Source organism: Rhipicephalus microplus, chromosome 1 (genome assembly GCF_043290135.1).
Source record: "Rhipicephalus microplus isolate Deutch F79 chromosome 1, USDA_Rmic, whole genome shotgun sequence".
NCBI lineage: Eukaryota > Metazoa > Arthropoda > Arachnida > Ixodida > Ixodidae > Rhipicephalus > Rhipicephalus microplus.
The window spans coordinates 269,858,831-269,885,732 of record NC_134700.1 but is presented as its reverse complement, the minus strand read 5'-3'; the positions used below and the strand labels follow the sequence as shown (position 1 = coordinate 269,885,732).

General features: G+C 43.4%; 2 protein-coding genes across 4 annotated transcripts; one reads left to right on the top strand and one right to left on the bottom strand.

Moving 5' to 3' along the window:
• Positions 1 to 188: 188 nt before the first annotated feature.
• On the top strand, positions 189 to 23,488 carry LOC142817334 (protein PRRC1-like). 3 transcript variants are annotated; one of them, XM_075894371.1, is made up of 8 exons: positions 189 to 322; positions 649 to 756; positions 3,647 to 4,016; positions 5,515 to 5,556; positions 7,053 to 7,197; positions 9,159 to 9,213; positions 10,167 to 10,440; positions 18,819 to 23,488. In XM_075894371.1, the coding sequence occupies exons 2-8, from the start codon at positions 654 to 656 to the stop codon at positions 19,117 to 19,119; spliced, it is 1,290 nt and encodes a 429-aa protein (XP_075750486.1). In that variant the 5' UTR covers positions 189 to 322; positions 649 to 653; the 3' UTR covers positions 19,120 to 23,488. The 3 variants fall into 3 exon arrangements, with proteins under 3 accessions (XP_075750486.1, XP_075750492.1, XP_075750490.1); XM_075894377.1 differs by lacking the exon at positions 18,819 to 23,488 and adding an exon at positions 16,657 to 17,661; XM_075894375.1 differs by lacking the exon at positions 5,515 to 5,556.
• On the bottom strand, positions 23,477 to 25,733 carry LOC119187993 (NADH dehydrogenase [ubiquinone] 1 alpha subcomplex subunit 2-like). The gene is made up of 3 exons (XM_037436041.2): positions 25,614 to 25,733; positions 25,079 to 25,185; positions 23,477 to 23,644 (listed from the first exon to the last, which is right to left on the bottom strand). Exons 1-3 carry the CDS (start codon positions 25,706 to 25,708, stop codon positions 23,553 to 23,555), a joined length of 294 nt encoding a protein of 97 aa, XP_037291938.2. The 5' UTR covers positions 25,709 to 25,733; the 3' UTR covers positions 23,477 to 23,552.
• Between the last annotated feature and the right edge of the window lie 1,169 nt (positions 25,734 to 26,902).

Below are 26,902 nucleotides of genomic sequence, written 5' to 3'. Positions count from 1 at the left end.
AAGTAGTACACCTAAAAATTTATCAACTTTTGCGAAGTTTGCGCTTTTAAGTTCTAATAAACATAATAATTATTATAAATTAAAAATAACAATAAGTATAATGCCAAATAACTTAAATTATTTTAGTTAACGAGTTTATTTGTTATTGCAAATTTAATTTGTACCTGACGCAAAAGAGCTTGAGAAGGTAACAACACTGGTTCAGACGTGGCTGCTGATTTCGTTTTCGACGTCCGTAAACTTGGTGCGCTTGTCAGCTGCGAAAACAAATTACCTTGAGATCGAGCTTTCAGAGTGACTTGAGCTGAACATATCAGCCCCGGTAAGTGCTCTCTTAACGCAACTCGCTTTTGTCGATGATCGGAGGCCGCAATATTTCGTGGCGATCGAGCGTGCACCGCCGTCAGTGGTCGCCTGCGCACTTATTTATGTCGGTGCGTGCCATCGCTTTTATTTATCGCAGGTTCGTAATGAGACTTAATTAGTAATAACACATCACATGCCCACCTCCGTGTTTCCATCTAGAAATTTTGCTTGATGACGCGATAGTCGCTGTTCCGTTAGCGCGCTGCCGACGTCGAAATGGGCCGCGTCGGATCGCACAGCTGCTGGAAAGCAGACATTGAAATCGCTCCTTTATTATTGCAGTCACCATGATGGAAGAAGCGGCCGACGATGCTAACGGAGATTCTACGTTCGAATTCGTCGCCGTCAAAGACGCGTCAATGCCCTCCGACACCACCGAGCCCAAGACAGGTATGGGTGTTCATTGCTCTGGCCATTTTCTGCTTTCGTTTTCTCTTGTGTACTTGGAGAGGCGTCCAGGAGCGGCACCTGGCCTTTCGGCACGTAACAGAAGCGTGGCATGTGCTCTGCGCTTTGCGAAATGAAAGCGAGATCTTCTGCCCCCAATCTGATTTAAAGCACTGAAGCGGAAAAAGAGAGAGACAAGAAGCGTTCAAACGTTATCTTGCGGAAAACACCCGTCGCGTGCGAAATTTAAATAGGTCATAGGTCGAATACTGAATGTGGCTGCGTTGGTTATAGTTTAATCGCATGCTTGCCCCCGCTGGAAGCACCTAGAGAAAGCTTCATACTCGTTCTTGGGATCAAATCGGAGTGTATGTTTTCGGTGCAAGCATATGTTCAAAGGAACTGGTGCCTCTTTGTGACCCAGTTGTGTCGTGAAACTTGCGGGCTCTCACGAAGTCTAAAGGACACTCGGCTTGGCGATGTGGATGGTACATAATTAGTTTATATTGAGTTCCTGTTACTCGACCTGATCCGACTGGAACTGCCATCACAAGCAAAAATATAATATGTGGTTTTATACGTGCGCATTACTGGGTGTACTCCCAGGTAGCTTAGGATATAGTGCTGAATTTTCACATTTTGAGTAAATCGCTGTTGTTCGCTGTTGCCATATGCTTTAGTATTTCAGAATTAAAAATTAATACATATTCTGAAGCTTGTGCCAGTTTGTTATCTTGGGATGGTAATGTTTAAAAAAATAATAATTTTAGATTCTGCCTCTACGAGACATTGTATGCTGTGATGTGCTGAAGACCATGTTTATAAATTGCTGGAACACTGCTACCCATAAGTCGGCAAACTCAATCATAAATCTACTCACTTAGGTTGTGTTAGAGTCTGCATCAAAGTATGTCAAGGTAAATAATATTTTGGTGAGTTTGAGTCATATTAACACCAATTTTTAGTGAGTTTGTTTGAGATAAATACTATTAAGCTTCAGTCCAAGTGAGCCGTAATCGGTGAATAGATTTCTTAAGTGAGTTTGACCTTGTATTGCGAACCTATGGTCCTGTCTACTAATCCTCGGCATTACTATTAGCCTTATATTGGCATATGTTTATACTGAAGTATATTCAGAAATATTTCAATGCAATAGCATTCGTGCACCACCTCAATATTTATTGATTGGATATGTGAGCTAGGCAGAGAGGTGCCATGACCTACCTCCACAAACTCTGTAGGGAATTTCTTGATTAATATTTTGAGTGAGTTACGTATTTCATAAAGATGTCCTTACTGGATTTGAACCACTGATAATTTGTATTTGAAGGCATAGGCGTGCCCCATTCCCAGAAGGGGCAAAGGTTCATTGCAGCACCCCACGTCCCTATTAGGTCAATAAATAAAGCAGACTTTGTACCCCCCCCACCTGTGCACGTGCTTATGTTTGAAGGCAGATCAAAAGGCGTATAGTGAAGTATCGATTATCAGAAACATCGACATTGAAGAGTATCAAAAAAACTAATTTTATGCTAAAATACACACAAGTGGACTCACTCAAGCTCGGCTAGAGCCGTGACATAGAGTGAGTCCAGCTGAGTAATATGTCTGTGAGATTGTGTCTGAGTGAGTTCGGTTGAGGAAGGTATTTGTGAGTCTGAGTGCGTGTAAAATATATTTCGTTAGTGAGTCTGAGTAAGCACCAATTTTTTTCGCCGACTTTTGCCGCCTTCAGTGTACAACAATATGTCAGACAGCATATCAAACAGCACAGAAGCAAGAACGCCTTACTGATACATTATCTCATAATATTGGCATGTGCATGAACCAGTAGCAAACCTAACTGAAAGAAAAATAGATTATAATTACTGATTTGGAGTGATAAACTTGGAGTGCATAGATTTGCTAAATAGATGCATCAAGCTAAACAGAACAGCTTTAATTCCACAGCGTGTGCATTCTGCAGTGGCTGCTTAACTCACGATTACTGGAACATAATGTTTGAACACAGTTCTTGAAATCATGAGAGGCTTTGAATTGCATGTGATATGAATAATTGTAATCTAGAACACATGAGGAGAAAGCACTATATGTGTCTATCGATTTCCTTTTTCTTCTGAACAAGAGTAGAATAAGAACAAACAGCAACAAAAAGGTAAAGATTAAAGAAAAACCCTAGTATCCCTTAGTAGCATAATGAAATGAAATACATGTAGAAACAACACACGAATAGTCTATATGCCCTATTTGCTCATTGTACTAGAGCATCTAATGGAGCTGAGAAAGTAATTGTTATTTATAGCAGCTAATAAAGAATATAATGTGCTCTGTATGAAGAAAAAAAGATTTCACTGCTTGGCAAAACAATGTGATATTCTCACGCAAACACACTAAAAATTTTCTCCCTCCTCCCCCCCTCCCCTCGTATGATGGATGCTGGAATGTAACACTTTATATTTGCAGTTAACCTTGTTTGGTAAAAACTTAATCTTAATTTATTTTATTTTTATCATAACGAAAACCATAGGGCTATACACTCTATAACACCTGAAAGAAAAACAAAGTTCATCAATCTCACAAGCACTTTATGTTTTTATGTCAAATTTGCCTGTTATTCATTACTACTTTGAGCAAAAACAATAAAAGAACAACCTGCAAAAAAAAACACAATATGCTGGATGAATCAACCGCTAATAGTACCCAGATGTTCATAAGAAAATGCACATTTCTTACATTATTTGTACAAATAAAAGAACATTTGGAGCATACAACTAATCATGTTTACATTACTTTGCACACTTAAGTGTAATTCTGAACTGTCATCTTGGTATGTATAATTGTAGACAAAGCAACTGATGTGGGTGTGCACTTTTTGCACGGCCTTGCCATCCAGATGACAGCGCAGCAGGAAGCGCGATGAAGACACAGCAGACAGTGGGAAGTGCAGAGAAAACGCAGCAGAAAGCAGTCCCGCCAAGCCCACCAGTGGTGACGACGGTGCCAACGTCTTTCCAACCAGCCATGCCCCCTCAGACACTGACCCAGAGCCAGGCACCTCTGCGGCCGTCACCATTCCAGCACACCCAGGTGTCGAGTGCCTATTCACCCGGTGGCACGCATCCGCCGCCAGGTGTGACAGCAACAGTGGTGGCTCCAGTGCCTGGATCCTACGCATCTCAGTTTCCACCAACCATGCAGTCGGTCTATCAACCGCCACCGATGGGAGCACAGCACCAATCACAGCCACCACCGCCACCACAACAGTAAGCTGGAGTTTGTTTGGTTCGGCTAGGACTTCCTACATGCGCTGTGTGTATTTGCTGACCATATTTTGTCTGTACACACCATCATGTGTAATGAGACATTACACATAGTGCAGTCGAATACCTTCGTAGCGAATGGTTTTATAAAAAAATATGAGCTGTATAACATGAAATTTCTTATGTGGTGGCTACACTGTGAGCGTTAAGTTGTGTGGAATGTACAAAGAAGCAGTCTATATAAAAAAGGCAGACGTTTGGGTGAAGATGAAAGTCGAGAAAATGAGAAATTCGTGACCATATGATGTCGCTGGAGCCATCGTTTGGACAAGCGAACGTGTCTTCCTCAAGGCTGCAACTGCTGCAGCTTTGAAGAACACAAGTCCACTTGTCAAAATGTCATCTTTAGTGACACACCATGTTCATGAACTTTTCATCTGCACATTACAGTATTCCTAAGGTATCCAGCACTTAACTATAAAGGCATTTAACCATGATGACCTTCGTGGTACATGCTGTGTACTTTTACATATTTAGCTCTCGCACAAGGGCTATAAATACTTTTCTGACTGCTGCTTAAATGCCTAATGGATATGAAGGCTCGAAAAGGTAAGTAGTGTGTCCTACGAAAGGTGTGTGCTCAGGCCAACTTAAAAAAAGTGTGTATTTCTTATACACCCTCCTTTGCGTTTAGTGTGCCTCCAGGATTTTAGCGAACATAGAAGCCGCCTATGAGCTCTTGCTTAACAGTTTCTCACACATGCTTAAAAGTGTCATGCAGGCCTATGTGGCCTCTGAGATCCACTTTGGCAGTGCAACGAAACATGTTATGTTAACATAAGGAAAAACACCAGGGCACAAAACACCAAACTGCGAGTGCCACAACCAGACACCTAGACCAAGGGTTGGAGTTGTCCCCAATTTTCTTTCTGTCATGCTTTGTATAGGACACATTAGAAAGTTCTGCGGTGACCGTGAAGTGTGGTCATTTACTAGAGCTTGATTTTTCTCATTGTAACTTGGTCTGTTTCACTCCACCGTACTTCCAAATAGCATTTTAAAGCGGTACTACTTTCTTTTTAACTAGTGACACAGTTAGTTTTTGTGTACATCTTGTGTTGTCTGACCTTGCATGAATGCATGTCAGCTTTTCTTTGGGGGGGGGGGGGGGGGCTAACGTTTTAGTTGGGTATTAGTGGTGAATTAAACTTTTATGACAATTGCATGGCTCTAATGTTCAGACAGTGCTTGTGAACATTTTCGTTGCTTAATAACCTGCTTTTATTAATAATGCATGGCTCTAGGAAATGAACGCTTTTGGTTGTGAGATTGTAACAGTTCATACATTTTTTGTCCAAACTGTATGCTTTGGTGTAAATAAATATTATATTTCTTACCATGCTTCTCTACCTCATGACTGGCTAAGCGCATAGCATGTGCATTGACACTGTGCTTGTTTTTTGCGTGCTAGTGCTGTTAGCATACCTGCATCTTGTTTCAGGTATTACACAAGCCAACCTAGCCACACCTACCCTGCATACTCGTAAGTGCTTGATTGCCATGAAAATAACAGCTGTGGTGGCATTTGGTTTTCTTACTGATATTAAGGGGACCCCTTGGGATTGGTGAATAAACACATTTTATAAACAGCAAGTATGGCTATGAACGGTTCAGGTGAATTTTGTAGTCACGCGCAGCATGTAGATTTTACGAGCAAAGTATGAAGTTTCCGCTTCCCCAAGCACCCTATTTTCATACAGAGGCCCATACTCGCTTTCTTAAAAGTGTCTGGCCTGAACTCTTATTCATCTTTTGGGTGAATGCTGCTATTGGCTGATAGCTGACAATCAAGAATAGCGTTTGTATTGGAAGTGCTTCTTGCCATATTAGGTGCTGCCACTTGCTGGCACCACATTTTATATTGAGCAAAAATTACACATCGCAACACTGACATGCACAGGTCATTGCTGGGAGTGAGCGAGCGCGCAATGTGTGCTGAAGTTCATGATACACTGTGTGCTCATCTGGATGAAGAAAAAGAGGAAGTGTAAAAAGCATGTAACAAATCCCTGTAGCTTAGCTTATTCCTGACAAATTCTAAAAGTTTTTGTGCCAGTCGATTTGTGAGGTCATAAACCTCGGTACTTAGGTTATTTGATGAGTACTTCAAAAAAATGTTTTCAGGACCCCTATAGGCATTTAAACGTTGGTATAGCAATATCTCAGCTATAGATGGTCAGCTGACAATGTTAAAGGGGCAATTTTTGCTGCTCCTATAGCAAGAGGTGACTAAACCCATGTCAAGGCGGGTGAAGTTTATTTTTCTTTCAGCAGTAAAGCAACTTCAATGAAAAGGAAAAGACTGCTAAGCTAGCAGGCACTGCACATTTCGTGCCTGTGTACTCATGTCTTTTGTCACCTTGAGTCAATTGATCGTGCTAAACCTCAAGTAACAGAAGGGCCGTTTGCATAAAAGCTTTGACCGCAACAAATGGTGGAAAACTTTGCTGGAAGTACCTTATTGCTACGTATTAGTTGTTGAACGAACTGTACAACTGCAGTGAATGGTTCGGCCATACTGACCTCTTCGACCCCAAATGAGAAATAGACATGATAATCAGGTAAAGCTCTTGATAGAAGGTCAATTGAACCCAGGACGGTAGTGTAAAATTGGGGAATAGAAACGACTGAGCACATAGCATGGATAGGTTACTGTACTGGCTTCCTCTCAGTTAATCAGAAGTGTTGAGGTACTGTCAACATGCTTGGTGATGTCTGTTAGGGTTATTGTGAGCCATGATTTGCCAGTGTAAATGTTTTACCTACGTAGTGATGCGTGGTATGTTCATGTGTACATAAGTCTCGAATGAGGAAATTAAAGGCATGACACACAAGAAAAAGCAAGTACTGCTGGGTTGTTGGCATTGGACAGAAATAACACCTAATGTAACTGTTCTTTCTGTCGCCCTTTGTTTCTTTATATTTTCTAGACCTGTACCTTGTTGTTTACCCAAAAAATCTTTGTTCTTTTTGTTTTAGCACTGGTTCAGGAGATCAGTCCTTCTCAGTCTCCCTTCCTACGGACTACGACCATAACCTTCCGCAGTTGCCATCTGGCAATAGTGGCATGTGGGGTTGGTTTAAAGGCAACGATTTCCTGAATAAAGTTGCAGAGAAAGCCAAGGTGGGTTGTTTAGTGTTTTATTTGTTAAAGCATTCACCTGTGTATGCCTTCTTTGGTTGGCTATATAAATGCTTATACTAAATTAAACTTGAGGAAACCTGCTTTGACCTCTAAATAAGAATAAAATAAGTTCGCAGCAAAGGCGAATTCAAGTTCTTTTTTTTTTTCCCATTAAGGCCTCTGCTGCAGCAAGTTCTAAGCAGCCGATAAAGATATTCTAAAACTGAATGCAATTGCCAGTAGCAATACTGTCAGCTCTGTAAAATTGATTATTTTAAATGTTCTATGCAAAAGCCAACATACAAGGCTTTTGTTGAGGCAATGCATAGTGGCAAAAGAAATTTGTGATGCCATAATGGGTTCCGCTCGACTTGCGAAACAGAAAATGCAGCCACCATGCACACAGATGCTGCAATTCAAGGGTTTGCTTTAATTTCATAAGATATTAGACAACAGCTCTTGCTTTTGTGGTGCATGATAATTTTCGATGTGTATTGACTGGACTGAAAAGTGGTTTATTTGATGATAATACCATTGTCATCACATCACTCAGTGCAATGTCCGAGGTTTTTTTATGACAAGCGACAGTGGAAGAACAGGTGCAGTAAATTTGTTTAGCTCGCATTACCACAGTGTTTCGGACCATAATTTCTAACGGTTTCGTCCACACAGTATTGGAATTGTGGTTACTGATTCTGAGGTTAATCAAAATTTTTAACATAGTTGGTTTGAGTTTTTCCCTATTGCACTATTATTTAAACAGTATTGTGCAATCTTTCATGTAAAAATAATATTTCAGAGCTTATGCCTTGTGTAAAACATTGAATTTAAATTTGAAGGAACTGACTGCTGATTTTTTCTGACTCAGTTTTTCACAGTGCAATAAGTTTCTCTTCAGTAGTGGTTAAACTTGTAGTAGATGATACCAGAAGTACGTGGACATTTTGTAAGAATGTTTCGACGTGAGGAGCCGCTAAAAATGTACAAATGCTTCCTCAAACAATGCTGGGAATTGATAGCAATTTGGATAGAACTTTTTACAAACTGTTCCTTACACTTGCCATGCAACTTCCACAAAAGTGAGTGCAGCGGTTGTTCGCCACCTTTATTTTGCCATTTTCAACCGGTTTTCGATATAAAAAGCCGGTAAAACATCATAGTCATGTGAAATCCCTTTGCCGCCTCACGAGTCCAGCACTTGCGGTACTGCATGTGCCTGACTGAGGCACAGGTGCCCTTAGTGCCTCAGATTACTTTCATGCTACTCGCGGCCTCCTCTATCAGTTAGTTGCTGGAGCTGAATGCGGAGGTCACGTGGTGCTGTTCATGAGCATCGGATCATACATCAAGCAAAGCATCAAGCAAAGGTGATGCCACTGTTCTGCTCACTACAAACAAAGGCGTATCAGCAGAGTCTAGGCTAGAAAAAATTATAACAAGAAAAGTGCACTGTATTTCAACTCTGATATACAGACCATTAACCAGGTGCACCAGTAAATGTTCTCATGATCTTTGCTTTTTTTGCCGCACGAGGCAGCAAAATGACGTAAATTTGCATCCACATCTAATGAGACGAATGGGGCCCACTTTAGTCAGCATGTGATACATTTTCCTTAGTGTGGTTGTATAAATTCGTGTTTTGAGCAATTGTCTGTCCCTTAACCAAGGATTTGGTACAACAAAGTAAATTGGCAATTTCACTGACCTTATTTTGACTGCTTCACTGTGTCTATTATATACAAACACTGGTTTCACTGTGTTTATTATGTACTTGCAATTACAGCAATATAGAAATGTAAAGCAAACCATGTTGAGTGTTCATTGCTTTATGCTAGGAGTTATTTAATTGTGGAGCTGAGTGTTGAATGCATGTGAATTCTGGGCATTTGTTCTGGTGGGAATCTTACAGTGTCGAGAATAACCACCGATGATTGTAAACTGAAATCTTTTATTGATTTCAGAACTCAGTTGACTCGATGATCACCACGTTGGACCCAGGAATGAAAGAATTTATTTGTGAGTGTCATAACATAAGTATCTGTTATAGGCATTTCCTACAGATATCACCAATAGCTATGAGAAGGGGATATGTGCTTGCCAACCTTGACAAGAAATTCAGTGCCATTTATGAGATTTCACTTGTGCAGTTGTGTTTTTTTCTTGCTTTCATTTTCTCAAGCTTAGTAATATGCCCCCTTTGCCCTTCCAATATATCTTGGAGTGTCTTATAGTGAAGAAAAAAAGTGTGAATGTAAGGGCTTGTTTTCTTTATTAGACACAATATTAATGAGACCTAACAGACAATGATGCCAAGGAAAGTATAGGGGATGTTCTTAGAAGTAATTGTAATGTAAATGTGAAGAAAAAAAAATTCGACAAAAAGATAACTTGTCATTGGCAGGCACTGAACCTATGGCTTTCGAATAACGTGTTTGATGCTCTACATATGTGAGATAGAGTCGTGGTCATCCCTTCATCCACTTCATCGGCTATGTGGTCTCATTGATAGACTTTATAGTGTCATGTTTATATTGGCAATGGTTGTTGTTTTTTGAGAACAGAGACCTCGTTGACACATGATAACTCTCTTCATAGCTTACAGAAGGTGTGCGAAATGCCACTGTAATTTGACTCTTAGTGTGTAATGTGTGGGAGACTTGTAAAGAGTTGCTGTGCTGTGCCAAAGGAAAATGTTACCAGTATTTGACAAAAAATAATATATCTAGAAGAGGCTATCAAAACTAACGTTAAAAAAAAAAATTCTAGAGGGAATGCATTGCTCCATCTCCTTACTCTACTAAAAATTCTATTCAAAAAAGTGTACCAAGTCTTCTATTGCATTTTCAGGCTGTGACTTTTTTTTTAAGTTCATCTACGCAACTCCACTCTGTTTTTCAATTTCATGTGAAGTTCATTTATGCGACTTCACTCTGTTTCATCTTTAACTTTTTTTTTTCCTTCAACGACAGATTCTGGTGGTGACATTGACATTCTTGTTGCCTCCCACGATGACCTCCGCATCATTGGTCCTGTCCGTGAGGCATTCCAAAAAATTTTTGGAAGAGCTACAGTGACAGGTGTTACCATGCCTCCATCCAACATGGCACCCCAGCCTGTTGGATTTGCAGCTGGCCTGAAAGCAGCTGAAGACAAGATCACATCACTGCAGATGACAGGCCGCATTCCTGCTGCCCAGCCCATCCTGGCTGTTGAAAGCTTTATAGTAGAGCTCACACCGGACAGGTATGTGTGCCGTACTGATCATTATCTATTGCGACTCTCCCCACGGTGCTCTAATGGTTACGGTGCTCGCCTGCTGACCTGCGGATCGCGGGATGGAGTCCTGGATGCCGCGGCTGCATTTTTGATAGAAGCAGGAATGCTTGAGACCTGTGTGCTTTGATTTCGCAGCGTGTTAAAAAACCCCAGGTGGTCGAAATTTCCGGAGCCCTCCACTATGGCATTTCGTAATTATATTTGGAATGTTAATCTCCGTCAACTATTATTACAGTAGACTCAAGATGATTCAAACTCTGATAATTCATACTTTCGGTTAATTCAAACAAAATTCAATTTCTCGGTTGGCCCTCTATTTTTTCAACGTATTCAAAAGCCTTTTCGTTCAAACTCCATCGTTCGGTTGATTCATGTATTTTGCACTTCGGTGCCAGAAATTATCTGCTGCTTTTCCTCTATTATTTAAAAATTCGTGTGCTTATATAATCCCTACAGTCAAAAAATGAAAAATAGGCCTGAGGCCTTCAAGGAAAAAGGCTTTGTAAGTAAACAAATGTTTGAAACAAAGCACACGCACGGTAAACCGTGATGCTTCTCAACTGGTATAGAGAGCTTTGTGCTGAAGGCACATACCTATGAAAATGAAGCAGTTGGCCATTCTCGATTTTTTTTTAAAAGGTCTGATCAGCAGTAAATGGCCAATAAACTTGTGGACTTTACACCTCTGCTTTCTGTTCACTGCGTGTAGTTAGGGCTGTAGCGCCCTCGTTCGGGCGGCGCGCAAACCGGAGAGCGCGCGATGGCGACAGAAGAAAATAAAGAAGGCGCTAGGCCGTGGCACGTGAAGCCACGGCTCACGTTCCGGGCTGGCATCGGTTATCGTTCAGGCGTGTCTTTCTTTCGCTCCTGTGGCATAAGCCTACATGTGGTGACCTCGGACGAAGACAATGACTGACTCGAATGCACCCTCAACCGAACAAGCCTCACGTCCGCAGGACGTCTCGGCCGTGCAACTGCGTCTCCCATCTTTCTGGCCACAGGACCCGCAAGTTTGGTTTCATCAGGTCGAGGCGCAATTCTCCCTGTACCGCATCGCCTCGAAAACGACACGCTACTACCACGTAGCCTCCGTCCTTCCTCCTGACGTTGCCAGCGAGCTCTCCGACGTCCTCTCCAACCCCTCGGACACTACGCCATATCAGCACCTTAAAACCAAGGTGCTGGAACGATTCATGCCTTCGGAACGCGTCCGCCTACAGCAGCTCCTTGCAGAGGGGGACCTTGGCGACAGGCGCCCCTCCCAACTATCGCGCCGAATGCGACAGCTTCTTGGGAAACACGACGTCTCTGCCCACTCAGCGTTGCTTCGCGAGCTCTTCCTCCAACGCCTTTCTCAGCCAATCCGCCTCGTCCTCGCGGCGGCCGGCGACGTCAATCTCGACTGCCTGGCGGAGCTCGCCGATCAGGTTCATGAAGCGACCTCCCCATCTGTCAACGCTGTCTTACCACCAGCAGACACAGCGATTTTGCGCCTTGAGGCCCGCATCGACGAACTCGCCGCCTCCATTGCCGCACTCCGGAGCCCCCTGCAGGAGACTCGTTCGCCTCGTTCCGGTCGTCGAGCTCTTCCACGCACACGAGATGCTCGGAGTCCCAGCCCTCCACCCCTCTGCTGGTACCACCGGCGTTTCCGACACCGAGCCACGAAGTGTACACCCCCATGTTCGTGGCAGGGAAACGCCTGCCGGGATCACTGATGGCGGCGTGTGATCTCCCTTCTCGTCCCAGCCGCCTTTTCATGGTCACGGACCAGCTATCGGGCGCCAGGTTCCTTATATATACGGGCGCGGAAATTAGCGTTGTGCCCCCGAGTAAGGCTGATCGTTCAAAGTCACAGGGGCAAGTGCTTCGTGCTGCCAACGCCTCGTCTATAGCAACGTATGGGCTCCGATCTCTCACCCTCGACTTCGGCCTTCGCTGCATTTTCCGGTGGGTTTTCGTCATCACAGACGTGGTTCAACCGATCATCGGCTCGGACTTCCTCTCATACTTCGATTTGGACGTCAGCGTGCGGCGGCGCCGCCTCATAGATGGTAAGACTCGTCTCTCCATCTCGGGAGTCCTGTCCGACATCGCTCCAATGGCCATCCGCATGCTGATACCTTCCTCACCGTTCGAAAAAATCTTGGCGAGTTTCCCGGAGTTAACTAAACCGTGCAACCTCACTCAGCCGCCTAAACATACGGTGACACACCACATCGTCACCCGGGGTCCACCGGCAGCCGCTCGACCACGCCGCCTGTTCGGAGACCGCCTAGCTATTGCTAAACGGGAGTTTGACCACATGCTGCAGCTCGGCATTATCCGCCCGTCGTCAAGCGCTTGGGCTTCCCCGCTGCATTTGGCGCCAAAGCGTGATCCTGGTGACTGGCGTCCTTGTGGGGACTATCGAGCGTTGAACGCCAAGACTGTCCACGACAGCTATCCTCTACCTCACATCCAGGATTTTACATCGCGCCTCGACGGCTGCACAATTTTCAGCAAAGTGGACCTTGTTAAGGCGTACCACCAGATTCCTGTCGAGCCCGCCGACATACCTAAGACCGCCATCACGACGCCCTTTGGGTTGTTTGAATACGTGCGGATGCCTTTTGGACTCTGCAATTCGGCTCAAACTTTCCAGCGGTTCATTTCTGAGGTCACACGGGGTCTTCCTACTGTGTTTGCGTACCTTGACGATGTCCTCATCGCCAGCCGCACACCTGAAGATCATGAGCACCACCTACGCGCTCTGTTCCAACGTCTTCAGCAGTACGGCCTCGTTGTGAACGCCTCTAAGTGTACTTTCGGCGCATCTGAGCTCGAGTTCTTGGGCCATCACATATCATCCAAAGGAATACGCCCTCTCCGGTCCCACGTTAAAGCAATTCATGATTATCCTCAGCCTACAACACTGCGCCAATTACGCCAATTCCTGGGGCTTGTAAATTTTTCCAGGTGCTTCATACCACAATGTGCCGAACTGCTACGACCGCTCACCGACCTCCTTCGGTCGACCGCCGGCCCGTCCTCCGCCATTCCTTGGTCGTCAGAGGCCCAGGCCGCCTTTGCTGCTGCTAAGCAAGCGGTCGCTAACGCCGTGCTTCTCATTCATCCACGCAGCAACGCCCCTACTCGGTTGATGGTGGACGCATCCAGCGTGGCCGTTGGAGCCGTCTTACAGCAGTGCATTAACTCCGAGTGGAGACCCTTAGTCGTTTTACTCTCGGAAGCTACTTCCTGCTGAGACCCGCTACAGCGTCTTTGGCCGGGAATTACTAGCCATCTACGCTGCAATACAGCACTTTCGGCATTTCCTGGAAGGATGCTCGTTTTACGTGCTGACTGACCATAAGCCACTGGCGTATGTTTTCCGCACTAACTCATTCAAGTACGTGCCCCGTGAACTCCGCCATCTGGCTTATATATCGGAGTTCATGACTGACATCCGCCACGTGAAAGGAGCTGACAACACCGCCGCAGATGCCCTTTCTCGTATAGCCTCTCCACCGCCAACCATCGACTGGGCCTCATTCTCCTCGGCACAGCAGGATGATAGAGAGCTTGCCACTTTTCGGGAGAACCCCCGTTCTCTCCGACTACGCCTGGTGCCTCATCCATTATCATCTGAGCGCTTGTGGTGCGATGTCTCAGCTGACCTTCCCCGCCCTTTCGTTCCCGCTACATTACGACGCACCGTTTTCCACTCCTTACACGACATCTGTCACCCTGGCATTCGGGCTACTCAGCGTCTTCTCACCCAGCGCTATGTCTGGCCCGGAATCAACGGTGATGTGCGCGCTTGGACGTGCATGTGCCTGCCCTGCCAGATGACAAAGGTCTCCCGTCATACTAAGACGCCGCCCCAACCTTTCCTTCCACCCGGCCGTCGTTTCGACCATGTTCATCTAGACATTGTGGGCCCTCTACCAGTGTCTCAGGGGTACCGTTATATATTGACCATGGTCGATCGCTTCACACGCTGGCCAGAGGCTGTTCCAATTCAAGATATCACAGCCGAGACAGTTGCCCGCGTTTTCATTTCTACGTGGGTATCCCGTTTTGGCTGTCCTGGCACCGTGACAACAGACCGTGGACGTCAGTTTGAGTCCTCGCTGTTTACTTGCCTTAATCGCATCCTCGGAGCCAGACATTGCCGTACCACGGCTTATCATCCCTGCGCCAACGGCATGGTGAAACGCCTTCACCGACAACTGAAGACCGCCTTGACTACCCGCCTCAATAAGAGCCACCTGGGTTGATGCCTTGCCACTGGTGCTCTTAGGTTTACGAGCTGTCATCCGGGCAGACCTGCAGTGCTCAACAGCAGAGCTGGTGTATGGCACTTCTCTACGGCTTCCGGGAGACTTCTTCACGTCAACGAAGCTACCAGACCAGCCACAGCAATTCCTACAACGCCTCCTCGACTGCGTTCAAGACCTCCGGCCCACTCCACCCAGACCTTCCGAACACAAGACCATATTCGTCCACCCTGATCTGGCCACTGCAACACATGTTTTCGTGCGCCACGACGCGGTCAGACCACCTTTGACTCCAGCCTACGACGGACCATTCCGCGTCCTTCACCGCAACCCCAAAACTGCCACTCTACTTCAGAACGGCCGTGAAGAGACAGTCAGCTTGGACCGACTCAAGCCGGCGTACCTGAAGACCGCCCTAGAAAGCCTCTCATCTACGACTGATCTTCCGTTGGAATACCACAAACGGCATGTCACATTCCGACTTCCAGTCTACGCGGGGGGCCCTGTAGCTCCCTCGTTCGGGCGGCGCGCAAACCGGAGAGCGCGCGATGGCGACAGAAGAAAATAAAGAAGGCGCTAGGCCGTGGCACGTGAAGCCACGGCTCACGTTCCGGGCTGGCATCGGTTATCGTTCAGGCGTGTCTTTCTTTCGCTCCTGTGGCATAAGCCTACAGGGCTTAAGAACGCTTACAAAATTTTTAAATGCGATAAGATCAGTGCCTAATCATAATGTGTGGTGTCACCTCACCCACAGTTATCTATGCGAGAACTTCTGATAAATAAGCTTACTTGCATGTGTATATTTCAGGTACTTTTTATGCATATAGAAGAGTGTACCTAGGACCAGAATCCTGAGCCTTACTTTATATGTTTAGAGTGATGAATGAATTGCAGAAAGCCACAGAACAAGACATATGCTAGATCTCTGAATGCACTTCCGGTCCCTCTTCCCAGTGGTTCCAGCTTTCAATGCACAGTCCTCACACTACAACGTGGACATCAAACAAAATGAATGATCACGCTTTATTTACAATGACCACCAGTTTCAGTTATTGAAAGTTGCCATTCAACTTGATCTCACGAACTTTGAAAATTATTAATGCAAAAGTGGACACTTTACCATAGCTGAATTTGTGGACCATTTCATAGCCGAAGCACTTGTATAACTTACTAATGCTATATCTAGCTGCGCCTGTGCATCAGCAAGGCTGGCTGGTCGTGCCAAAAGTTAGTGGCCCCGAGTTCTGTGACATGTAACCTTGTGGAGTGCATGCATCCACCTTAATAATGCCCTTCATGCACAGGGGGAGCTCGAGTGAAAGATGTGATTCACTGTGGCTGGTTGACTGCACGTGGTGCTTTCTGACGTAGCTCTTTCTCTTAAGTAGTAATATATTTTCTTTCTGCCATAGTTGTGTTTGTATTACCTATTTGTTAAGTGTGTTATGCATAGTATTGCCTATAACTGGTCATCTGATTGTTTACAAGAGTTCCTGGAAGCCTGGGCACATTGGTAATTGACAAGAAGAATAAAAAGAAGGCACGACCTGGATAGGCTTGAAAGAGGCACATACAGTATAAACACAGCAACTAATTTATTGCCGATTGCTTCTCCCCTCTTTTTATCCATGCAAGGCATTATAGGGCTGTTTGGATATTTACATAAATAAATCAAAATGAACTCAAAGTGAAGAAACAAGTAATAAAGCAGCTGTGTGATCACTTGCTGGCAAGTGATCATTTGATGAGGCAGTGTTCACTGCACCTAAGATGATTAACTCTTTTGGCGCTTGTGTCCTAAAAAAATACACGAAGAAATATTGCTTCAAATTGTGACATAAATAACATTTGTATTCAAAGAAGTGTCTGAGGTATCCTTGGTACACCTGCACAAACATAGGTTGCGGTCATTTATTCGCAGTGTTTTCGGAACTCCGCAAAGAGGCAAGCAAGATGATGGAAAGGACGACGATCTTCGCACCCGAATAATTGATTACATTTTGCTGATTAACTATTATCTTTGTAGCGATAACATCTTTTCTATTGTTTCTGAGATGTTCAACTGCTTGTTTATCATGTGGGTCTTTCATAACATGTTTGCGTCACCTGCACCATCACACAACCTTCACGATCTAAGTATAGGATAACAGGGTGCCCGAATAACATGCGTGCTGATCCAGAATTGTAGCGCATGTGCCAGCTTCCTATGTCTTGCAATTTTCTTCAAAAAACCAGCTCGGATTTCATAGCTGATCAATAAGGGGGCTCAGTTGGCAAGGTTGTACGTAATGGATCCGAATAAGCTTTGTGCGCTGTATGAATGGTGCTTGAGGAAGCTAGAAAATAATGACGATGAAGTGAAGTTTAATCGGTTTGCTCTTGCAGACATGGGCGAAAAAAATTTTGCTGCAGTAAAGCAGGATGTTAGAACTTGCAAAGCGTTTTTTTGGCAAAGACCAGGCAGAGAAGGACATGTACAGTAACGCTTACTTGCGACGAAAGTTTATTGGTCACACCATGCACTTTTTTTGGTGATGATGCTTATATTTCATTTATCCTTGACTTATTTTTGTTTCTTTTTTCTTTCATTTTAACTGCACAGGTATATAACGCACTGTTTGACGAGTGAACTTTTGTTGTAAGTCAGTACTGTTGTATACGTCCTTTTCTGCCTGGTCTTTTGTTTTTCGTGCTGTTTCCCTCCAATATGTCATACCAATATGCCCAAACAACCACTTTGGTTAAAAAGTGTCCAGCGAGCAGACGACGACCACTCGAATGCAATGTGATGCTGTGTATCACGACCGCAAGAACTCGCTTTTGGACCTTTCAGACGGTTTAACTAATGCATTGTTGCCGCATGCTAGCTTTAATAATATAAAATGTGTTAACAGGGTTCAAATAAAAAGAATTCACTACGCTGCCACTTGCCTGATGTCCTTATATATAGGAACTGGTGCCATATTTCTTAAATATACTATAGGGTGCCCAGAAAACATTATTTTCGTGCTCTTGAGGTAGTAGTATAGCCAAATAAGAAAAAAAAAACATTTCAAAGGCCAAAAACTGTAAGGAATTCTTCAAGAAAATTTTGCCACCTTTACCAACATGACAGTTGGCTACAAAAACTCATTTCACGCTGTTCAATGTATACTAACGAAGGATAAATTAAGGCACACAGTTAGTAACCAAAGATTATCTTACCCAGCTAGGCTGGTATAAGTTAATAACTTATGCCTACCTATACCTTTGTACGCTACTTCCACTTACGATGTCATACAGATTTTTTGGAAAGTCATTGCACTGCCGTGAAGAGAACACACCAAAAGAGTATATTATTGGCAGGGGTTTGTTTGACGCATGCTGGTCTTCTGCTGTGGTGACCACATTAACTGCAGCTAAGTGTTGCGTACTCCTTGGCAGCATATCATACTGGCGGCAAAATCAACCTTTTGACACTCAGTTCCTTTCAAGATTTAGGAAAATGAGCATAACTCGTTGGACGGTCTCTTTCTGTCAATGACTTTTACTGCGCTCATAATTTCGTTTAGTGGATATCCTACTTTTAGTACTATCTTCAAAGAAGCAAATATTGTATCTCACATATAACCCACTGCTGCCTATAATCCGTGCTCTTCACTTCTACGAAAGAAAAAAATGCATATAGCCACCCCAACTTTTTAAGCACATTTTTCTGTTTTTTTTTTGCAGGCTGTAGGCGAGAAAATGCGGCGCTAGTTTAAGCCAAACTTTACTTTGTTCTTTATGAGAAGCACTCGACTGGAATGTCGGTAGTTGCTGTCAATGGTGAATTTATCTTCATTGCGGACATATATTTTGTCGCTTGAATGTACACATTCACTGCTGCATACATTCTTTTCTGAAGATATCAGTTTGCATTGTATTGCAGTAGTTGTGCCTCAGGTGCCCAGAATCTGTGCCATCTCTTGTGAACAGATGCTTAGAAATGCATTGCACACTTCTCCTTCATTGCGCGCTCTTCTTAAGCGTAAACACTTCCCTCTTGCATTTCACTAGTGAAGTATATTGAGGCTTGCATATCTGCCTTTGATCTGTTTGCAGCTGGTTTGACATGCACTGCCTCGTACTAAAGGATGACTCATGCGGAGTGTTCCTGCATACTTTTGGCCAACCAACACCTGTACCTGCCGAGTTTGTTGCAGAGATACAGGACAGGACACCAGCCGACTACCCGCTTCGTTGGTGCGGCCTTGCGGTCACTGTTGGGGAAGTGGCCAGCCCTCGTCTGGTGGTGCCACAATCCGAGTGGAGAGCCGTGCTTGGCGGCATTCCCGACGCGCAGTTGGTTAACTCTGCAGCTTGCGCCCTGGCTTCCATGTACAGAAGGGCATTGCGCCGGTGACGTTGAACTCTGAACTTCCAGCTGCTTGTCTCTGTGTCGGCTTGTATAAAGAGTTGCTGTGCACCTGATATGAGGTCTGCTCGAGAGGCAGATGTTATGTATACGTCGCATGGGCAGTAATTCGTGCCTCGTGATACATAATTGAAACTTTGAGGACTATGGTTGCACGTGTGTAGAGCATTTATGAAAAATCTGAGTGGGCGTGGTATCCAGAGAAGGTGGCACATTCTCAGGCAAACATTTTTTAAAATAGGCACTCGTGTGGACCTTTAGTAACTGCTGTTAATGGTAAATTATTCTCTATTGCACACTTATATTGCAGCTTGACTCTATAAGTTCACTGCTGCAGTTTATGTTGGTGCAATACAACATGCATTCCTCTGCCTGCACATTTCATTTTTGTTCATAGAACAACATAGTGAGATGTCACAAATCAGTGGTCGCACTGATTTGTATCAGTCATTTTATGAAACGTGTTAGTGGTGTGTCAGTATTACACACCACTAACACGAGCGCAGGCGAAAAATTTTATCACTCTTGACAAGCTGCACTACTCAAAACTTGGGCATATATGACTGCTATACCCATAGCGCAGAGCTGGAAATTACCAGCAGGCACGAATAAATGCACATGGGAAAAGGGCAACATTATTTAGAGTGCAATTTTCGCTTATGATTTTGTCCACATTGAGGGCTCTCTCTTTGAATATTGCACATGGTACAGTAAAAATCATGTAATGCATGCAAGTAGAATAACTTTGCTTGAAGCAAAATTTTTACTCGCATACTTTGTCTCATCTTGCTGGAAGCAGAATTGCAGTGACATGGCAAGTACAGATCTTGCTCTTATTCAAAGTAACCAATGAGTATGTTAGTTTTAAGTGTTCAATGGTCGGTACGCTATAGCATCATGGTGCACTATAAAAGAAAGCAGTGCAGAATGTTTAACACTGCTAGGAATGAATGTAGATGTACGATGTTACTAATGGTTGTATGTGGTCTTACTCTTTCATCATTCATATATTTTGTAGGCATGGTTTACGGGTGTGCTTTTGTTGTATTCACGATTTTCCGAGAATAAGACATGAAAGCTCCACTTGGTTGTGAACAGAGTGCAATTTCCTTTAATCTTGTCAGCTAAGCTCAGGTGCATGCCTGAGCCAATCATCTCGCAAACATACTGGAGGAAGAGAAAGGATGAGACAAGTTGAGACAATATTTTCTGTGAAATGGCACGACTCAAATAAATGGTTATTGAGTGTGTTTGAATTTGAGATAAAAAAAAATATATTCATGGCCTCCTCGATTCTGCACCTGTACCAACTACAACTGAATAGTAGAGTTGAAATAAACATGTTTATTTCGTAAGGTGTGCTTTCTCTAAGAGTACTTTAGTTATAAATATGACAGAATACACCTTTGGTTTCACTTTACAAGCACACTTTGAAAACAGTTTGCACTCATTGAGGAGTCTTTTGTACCACTACAGTTGTCATCTGGCTTGCTTCCCTTCTTTTCTTAAAAACTTTGTGCTTGTCAGTTTCTTATAAAGAAAGCTATGTCGCGCATTTTGTGATCTGGAGCTACTAGACACGTGGTATGACGATTATTGTTGTGGTACGAAATGATACCTCGGAGGTCGCAACTTTTTTTTTGGTATGTAGCTAGATCTGTAAAACCAAGTTTTCCAGAAAAGAGCTAAAAAAAGAAAGAAAGAGAAGGGGAGCGAACACTGCTGTCTTAAGCTCCTGCTGCAAATACCCAACACTTCAATAGATTTTGGTAGCAGCTGCATAGGCCTAGTTATCAGTTTAGTAACAACAAGCAACACTGCATTAGAAAATGCCCAGTCCAGCAAAGCTATCCGAAAAATGTGAAAAAATCCACCAAATCTGTAATACGGTGACATCATCAAAAGGGTCTTATTTTCTTCTTACTTGTAAACAATTTTATATTCTGCTAGTGAATAAGTGCTAGAATGATAATAGGCTATTGAAAAGTAATTTACTAAAACAATATAATTTACTAAATTACTAACATCTCTCCTTGGTGTCGCTGCATTTGCTTATAGGTCATTGTGTGTAATGAAGTCAAATGTGCCTGTAAGTGTGAATTTTTTGGAGGGAGTGTACTTGCAATGTGCCGAGACATGGCTCATAAAAGCATAAGGAAATGTATGAAGTGGGCCGGGTAACTTAGGTGAGCTCAATAGCTTCAAGAGTACAGTGTGTACAATAATAAAGTTGTGTGTTAACTATGTCACTATGTAGGTACGAGTGTTGGTGTGATTCTATCATTCAAGCAGCCACTGAAGACCTTTCTCTGGTTCAGGACTTCAAGGTCTGTGGCACGGCTTGCATTAAGATATATCAAAAACTCGTCAAGCATTAAAGCATTTCACATAATGTTTCATGCATTCTTAGCAAGAGTTCGCACAGTAAACTTCTATTAATGTCGATGTCACTTAATTTCACTTGCTTGATACGAATGGACGGAAAGATCTAAATAGCACATATACATTTCTTTTGAAGGAAAGCCTGCTTAATTTGAATGCAAAACCGTGCTCTTTTATTGAACTGGACTTGCACCAGAATACCATTTCATGTGCAGCAATTACAGAAGCTTGGAAAAACAAGATATTCAGCAAGCAGAGCTACTTTATTGATATATGTGGGGTTTAACGTCCCAAAACCACCCTATGATTATGAGAGATGCCGCTGTGGAGGGCTCTGGAAATTTTTACCAACTATGGTTCTTTGACGTGCACCCAAATCTGAGAACACTGGCCTACAGCAAAGCAGAGCTACTGGTTTTGTGTAGGCACAAGTCTTGTTTTTTCATGGCCAATGCCTGTTCCAATCACAAAGCCACTCATTCTTTTTTTTATTTTTTAAGTCATTTCGCTTCCATGTTCAGCAGTCTGTTTTGTTTGTTTATGCATACTGAGTGGTAACTACATGGTGCTGTAGAAGTAGGAAACTGGATTCTTCAGGGTGTTTACATTAGTGTTTTATAGCAGGAAACGGATAGACGATAAACACAGCACGAAGAAAAACGTCCTCCTGGCACTCTTAGAAAACAGACACATTGTCACACTATGAATCTCCCCCGCATCAGTTATTTTAACGGCCTATGATTACATTTTCCAAAACTCACCAACTTGCCCATGAAAAAGTGTTATCGTACCTAGTAATCCGACTCTTCTTCTGATGCAAAATCGTCAAACAAAAGCAGAGAGAATTTCTGAATGTCTGCTTATTTAACATTCTTATGTCAGACGGAAAATGGCTGAATCATTGGGAATGTTTGCCAATCTTGCACGTATACCATAGTTGGCTTTGCTACTGGTTAGCTGTAGGCCAGTGTTCAGACTTGTTTTCTAGCATAGAGAGTGCAAAATGAAAGGTTTGTAAATTGATCGTCAGCATACTGTGTTTGAAAGCAACATTAGAAAAGGTTTAGGACGGGGCTACAAATTAAATTTCATTATCAAGGGCTTTCTTATTATCCATTTCGATGTAGCAAAAAGGGTGTTTTGAAATTTACCCATCATAGCAAACAAGGCCCTACAGCGAGAAATAATGTAGTGGAACGAAGGTATGGGCATTTAGTTTTGTATAAATTATGGAGTTTCTAGTGTGTGACTATTTTGTTGGTTTTCTTTACACACCACTTTTGAAGTATAAAAGTGCAATGTGTGCATTTAAGAAATGCCTATATACACATTTCATTTTCTACATGGTTGGCAATGACATTTCTGTTCATGTAAAATCTATTACTCTGTACATGTTTTTTCTCTTGCGGCCATGCCAAGTTATTAAACATTAAAAGACCATGGCTGAGTTATAGTATTATGTACACGGATGAATTACATCAACAATGTTGTGTACTGTCTCGCTATGGTTTTACGGTGATATGAAGGTTGTAAACGTTTCTAGTGCCAGGGGTGAGCTTTCTTTTTAGCTGCTTCCAGCTTTGTGGTGTGCACTCTGTTGGGCATAATCGACTGCAAGGCGAAGCAATCAAATAAAGAAAAGCGTGTCATGTGCCGATACTTCTTCTTGCAGAATATTTGCGGGAAGAATTTCGCTCAAGTGGTCAGTGTTGTGGTATGGAATTTCATTCGCTTGCATGCGAGTGCAGTCACTAGCCGAGTCTAGCTCTGCTTCCCACACTGAAACCAACAAGTGGTTAAGAAGTCAGTTGGCGAATTCCGCCAACAGGTAAAGCTATGTGCAAATCTTGGCCGCGAGCTACTCGACGAGCAAATATCCAGTGAAAACTGCTCGCAGTGTTGTCCCACAGTGCCGCCAAAACAGTGCTCCTGGCATTCCATACACAGTCAATGAATAAAGCAGTTGTCATAGGCAGCGTGTCTGATGCTATTGTTTATGACATTACAACACAATCTACAAGTACCAACTGGTGATCCTCTCATGCAGTCTTCTGCGCCATCTGCTGTATCGTAGTCATGACTTGATCGGCTGAGAGCCCAGAAAGTGAAGCATGACTCTCTTTTCCAAATTCTGAAACCAGAGCACACTTATGATATCACATACAAATGACTCGGCGACTTATTTGAGTAATTTAGGTGTTCATAAAAATATAATTTATTAATTCACTGATGCGTGCTGGACTTATTGGTACACTAAGAATTTTTTTTTGGATACTGGTGTAGTGCACCAGAAGGCAGACTCAAAAAAGCACAAAATAAATGCAAACGTGAAACTTTCCAATAGCTAATTTTTAGCTGCAGGGTAACAGCATACATGTAGCCTGCACTTGACCCTAAACAAAATGTGCTACAAGCAACAAGGCAACATGCATGAAATATGTCAGGGCTTATGTGATAAGTATTCACATCAGATTATAAAATTGCAGCTTTTTTCAGTTTAATGATATATATTGTGTGTTAATACATGTGTCATTATTGATGGCAGGCGATGAAGTTCAGTGATGAACCTTGTCACTTGACACTTTTACATACAATTCCAGCTGTTAACAAATTAAAAGGCCTTTGCAGAGAGACTAGACCAGGATGCACAGAACTGCCATGTGAAAATAAACACCGAGAGAAGCTTGAAAAGTGTGCAACTGGCGTAATTTACCAAATTTGAATCATCTGCAGAGGTAGCTGCATGAAGAAAACTGGCAGATGCCTCATCGGCGGGCTGCGTCAACATGAGAACAACCTTATGAAAGAGCAGCCCGATGATTTCCTCGCAATTCACTGCAAGAAGAGCACCTATCGTCTTTTTGCACTGATCAAGATTATTGCAATAGTGTAGATTAAGCGACCAGGCTCATCACTGAAGCTCATTACGTTGCCTTCTAAAGTGACACATATATTAACAGACCATCTGCATCATTTTATTCGGTAAATAAAAAATAACACTGATTGTCTAGCGTCACTTACCACATGAGCCCATGAGTTTATCGCATGAGTTATCAAGTAACTTCAAAGCACCGGTTAAGTTACAGTAATAATAATACCTGGGGTTTTAATGTCCCAAACCACAATATGATTACAAGATACGCTGTTGTGGAGGGTTCCGGAAATCTCGTCCACATGGTGTTCTTTAACGTGCACCAAAATCCAAGTACTAGAGCCTCAAGCATTTTCCCTTTCATCGAAAATGCGGCTATCGAGTTGAGTTACGGCTGACATCGATGGTTAATAGTAAACGTGTGTCTGTTTCTCGTTTGCTTATGTGCTGTGTTCTGTTCACTACACATTTATTTCGTAAGATACTCCTTCGCGCAGAGCATTTCTCCCTCTCAGGCACGCCAACAATTGCAACCAAACAAACTTGGAACAGTGAACCTGCGGAACCGAAACCTGACAAACCAATCAAATGGTGTTAGACAATTCCAGCTGCATACTGCATAAAGTCAAACGAAACCGGCAAAACAGTTTTTTTGGACACAAAGCTGTACAGTACGAATATAAACCGGCTTACCGTATCGCGCGTAAACTTTCGGTTGTACGCCGCTGCATTCACGTATGAGGATTGGCAGGTTTGGGTTGCTGTTCTTCACGCTGCGGTAGTGCTTCATTACAAACTCCCTGCACGCACAGAAAAGCAGCAAAGCTTAACCGTAATATCGCGACGACAAAGAGTAAAAGGCTTGTAAATCATTATTATGTTGGGAACTATTGCTTCTACAACGAGCGTCAGTTCCTGATGTTTAAGTCGTTCGTAATTTCAGACCTATGGTCCCCGATCAACCTTGTGCCTGTCCTTGACAGCTGTTAATATCCCGTTAAAGTGTGCAAGAAATCAACAGGACACAGTCATATCAAACTAAGCTAACTACTCTCGAATATGGTTTTTTTTCTTTTTTTACCAAATGTCTAACGAAGCGAAAACGGCAAACGGGAATACGTAGATAGTAGAAAACTCGGCCGCACACTTCAAAGCAGTCTACGCTTTCGCCGGTAATGCTGCAACGAATGGCCATCAAGCAAGATAGGCAGAAAGCAGAAAGTTTTACCGAGCACCAGCACTTTCAGCAGACTTCTGACAGAGGTGCAATCGTAGTTCCTTCAGGTGGCTACCAAATTTCGCCGCAGCCCGAGCACCGGCCATTTTCGCTAGACGGTTTGGATTGGATTGGCCGTGGTTGAACCTTCTGCGGCATCCTACGGAGCCAGCGCACAACGCGCTAAATTTGAAAGGCTACAATGCCCGGCACGCGCCGGTTATGACGGGACATGTTTGTCTACCTGCCACAACAGCCGATTCTTAGTTGTAACACTCACAGGTGGTGCCAAGAAACAGCATACCGACACCGGAGCAGTGGGAGGCTGCGCTATTTTGATAAAAGCCTGAAGAATAGCTCAAACTGATCTACAGAGCTCGCAAGATGGCAACGGCCCCAGGGGCCCTGGACTGAGGGCTCCACCTTCGCCGGAAGAATTATTTTGAAATAAAGTTTTCATTCATTCATTCTGAGTGTGGGTGGGAAAACAGTAATCTTTGAGTGTGAATCCAGTTGTGCCAGAAGCAAATATATAATTCTTAGCATAGTAAACATCGTTCCAAGTATTTGCTGCATTTAAAAGTCTTTGTCATTATACTATATCATTGCACATTACGAAGTTCGATTTATCAATACCTCAATGGGAGTACAGCCACTGTAACGGCAGCCTTGTAAATAAATGAACATAATCCTTCGCAACATGTTGACTTAAGCGATGAGAGATCAAACGAAGCACTTAAGCTCGAATCGTCGCTTTCAGATGGTGGCACTATTACGTCACATAATGTCATCAACCCTACTAAAATTCAGCTAGAACCAGTAACATATCCATAGGGGGAGGGGGAGGGGTGATCCCCCCCCCCCAGAAGTCTGTCAGCAACTACCCCCCACTCACTTGACTGCTTGTAGTCCACCTCGTCCTCATATACAGTTAGGAAAAATGCGCGAAACCACTGTGAGCTCATATTCTGGCAAGAACACACAGCTTTAATATAGATACCAATAGCGTAGCCTTAGGACAGAAGGGAGAGTTGGGGGATAAAGCCTTTTCCCGTACATAAAGTATGACTGAATTCCACCTCCCCCCCCCCCCCAAATAAATGAAAGAACAAAAAAAATAATTTCTGGCTATGGTACTGATCAACACACCGAACCAAACAATACCCATTACCACGCAAGTCCTGCTTGAGCGATATTTGAATGCGAATGAAAATCGTTTAGACGTAAAAGTTTGCTCCAATGACAGACTCATCATGTTCTACGTAAAAGATTTTTCTTGTGTGCTGTCGACTTTGTCAGGG

Coding starts and splice junctions, on each gene's coding strand:
- LOC142817334 (XM_075894371.1), top strand. CDS start 654: ATGATGGAAGAAGCGGCCGACGATGCTAACGGAGATTCTACGTTCGAA. Junction 4,017..5,514: donor CCACCACCGCCACCACAACA/GTAAGCTGGAGT, acceptor ATCTTGTTTCAG/GTATTACACAAGCCAACCTA. Junction 10,441..18,818: donor GTAGAGCTCACACCGGACAG/GTATGTGTGCCG, acceptor ATCTGTTTGCAG/CTGGTTTGACATGCACTGCC.
- LOC119187993 (XM_037436041.2), bottom strand. CDS start 25,708: ATGGCCGGTGCTCGGGCTGCGGCGAAATTTGGTAGCCACCTGAAGGAA. Junction 25,186..25,613: donor GCTGAAAGTGCTGGTGCTCG/GTAAAACTTTCT, acceptor CTGTGCGTGCAG/GGAGTTTGTAATGAAGCACT. Junction 23,645..25,078: donor GAAAGTTTACGCGCGATACG/GTAAGCCGGTTT, acceptor CTCTGGTTTCAG/AATTTGGAAAAGAGAGTCAT.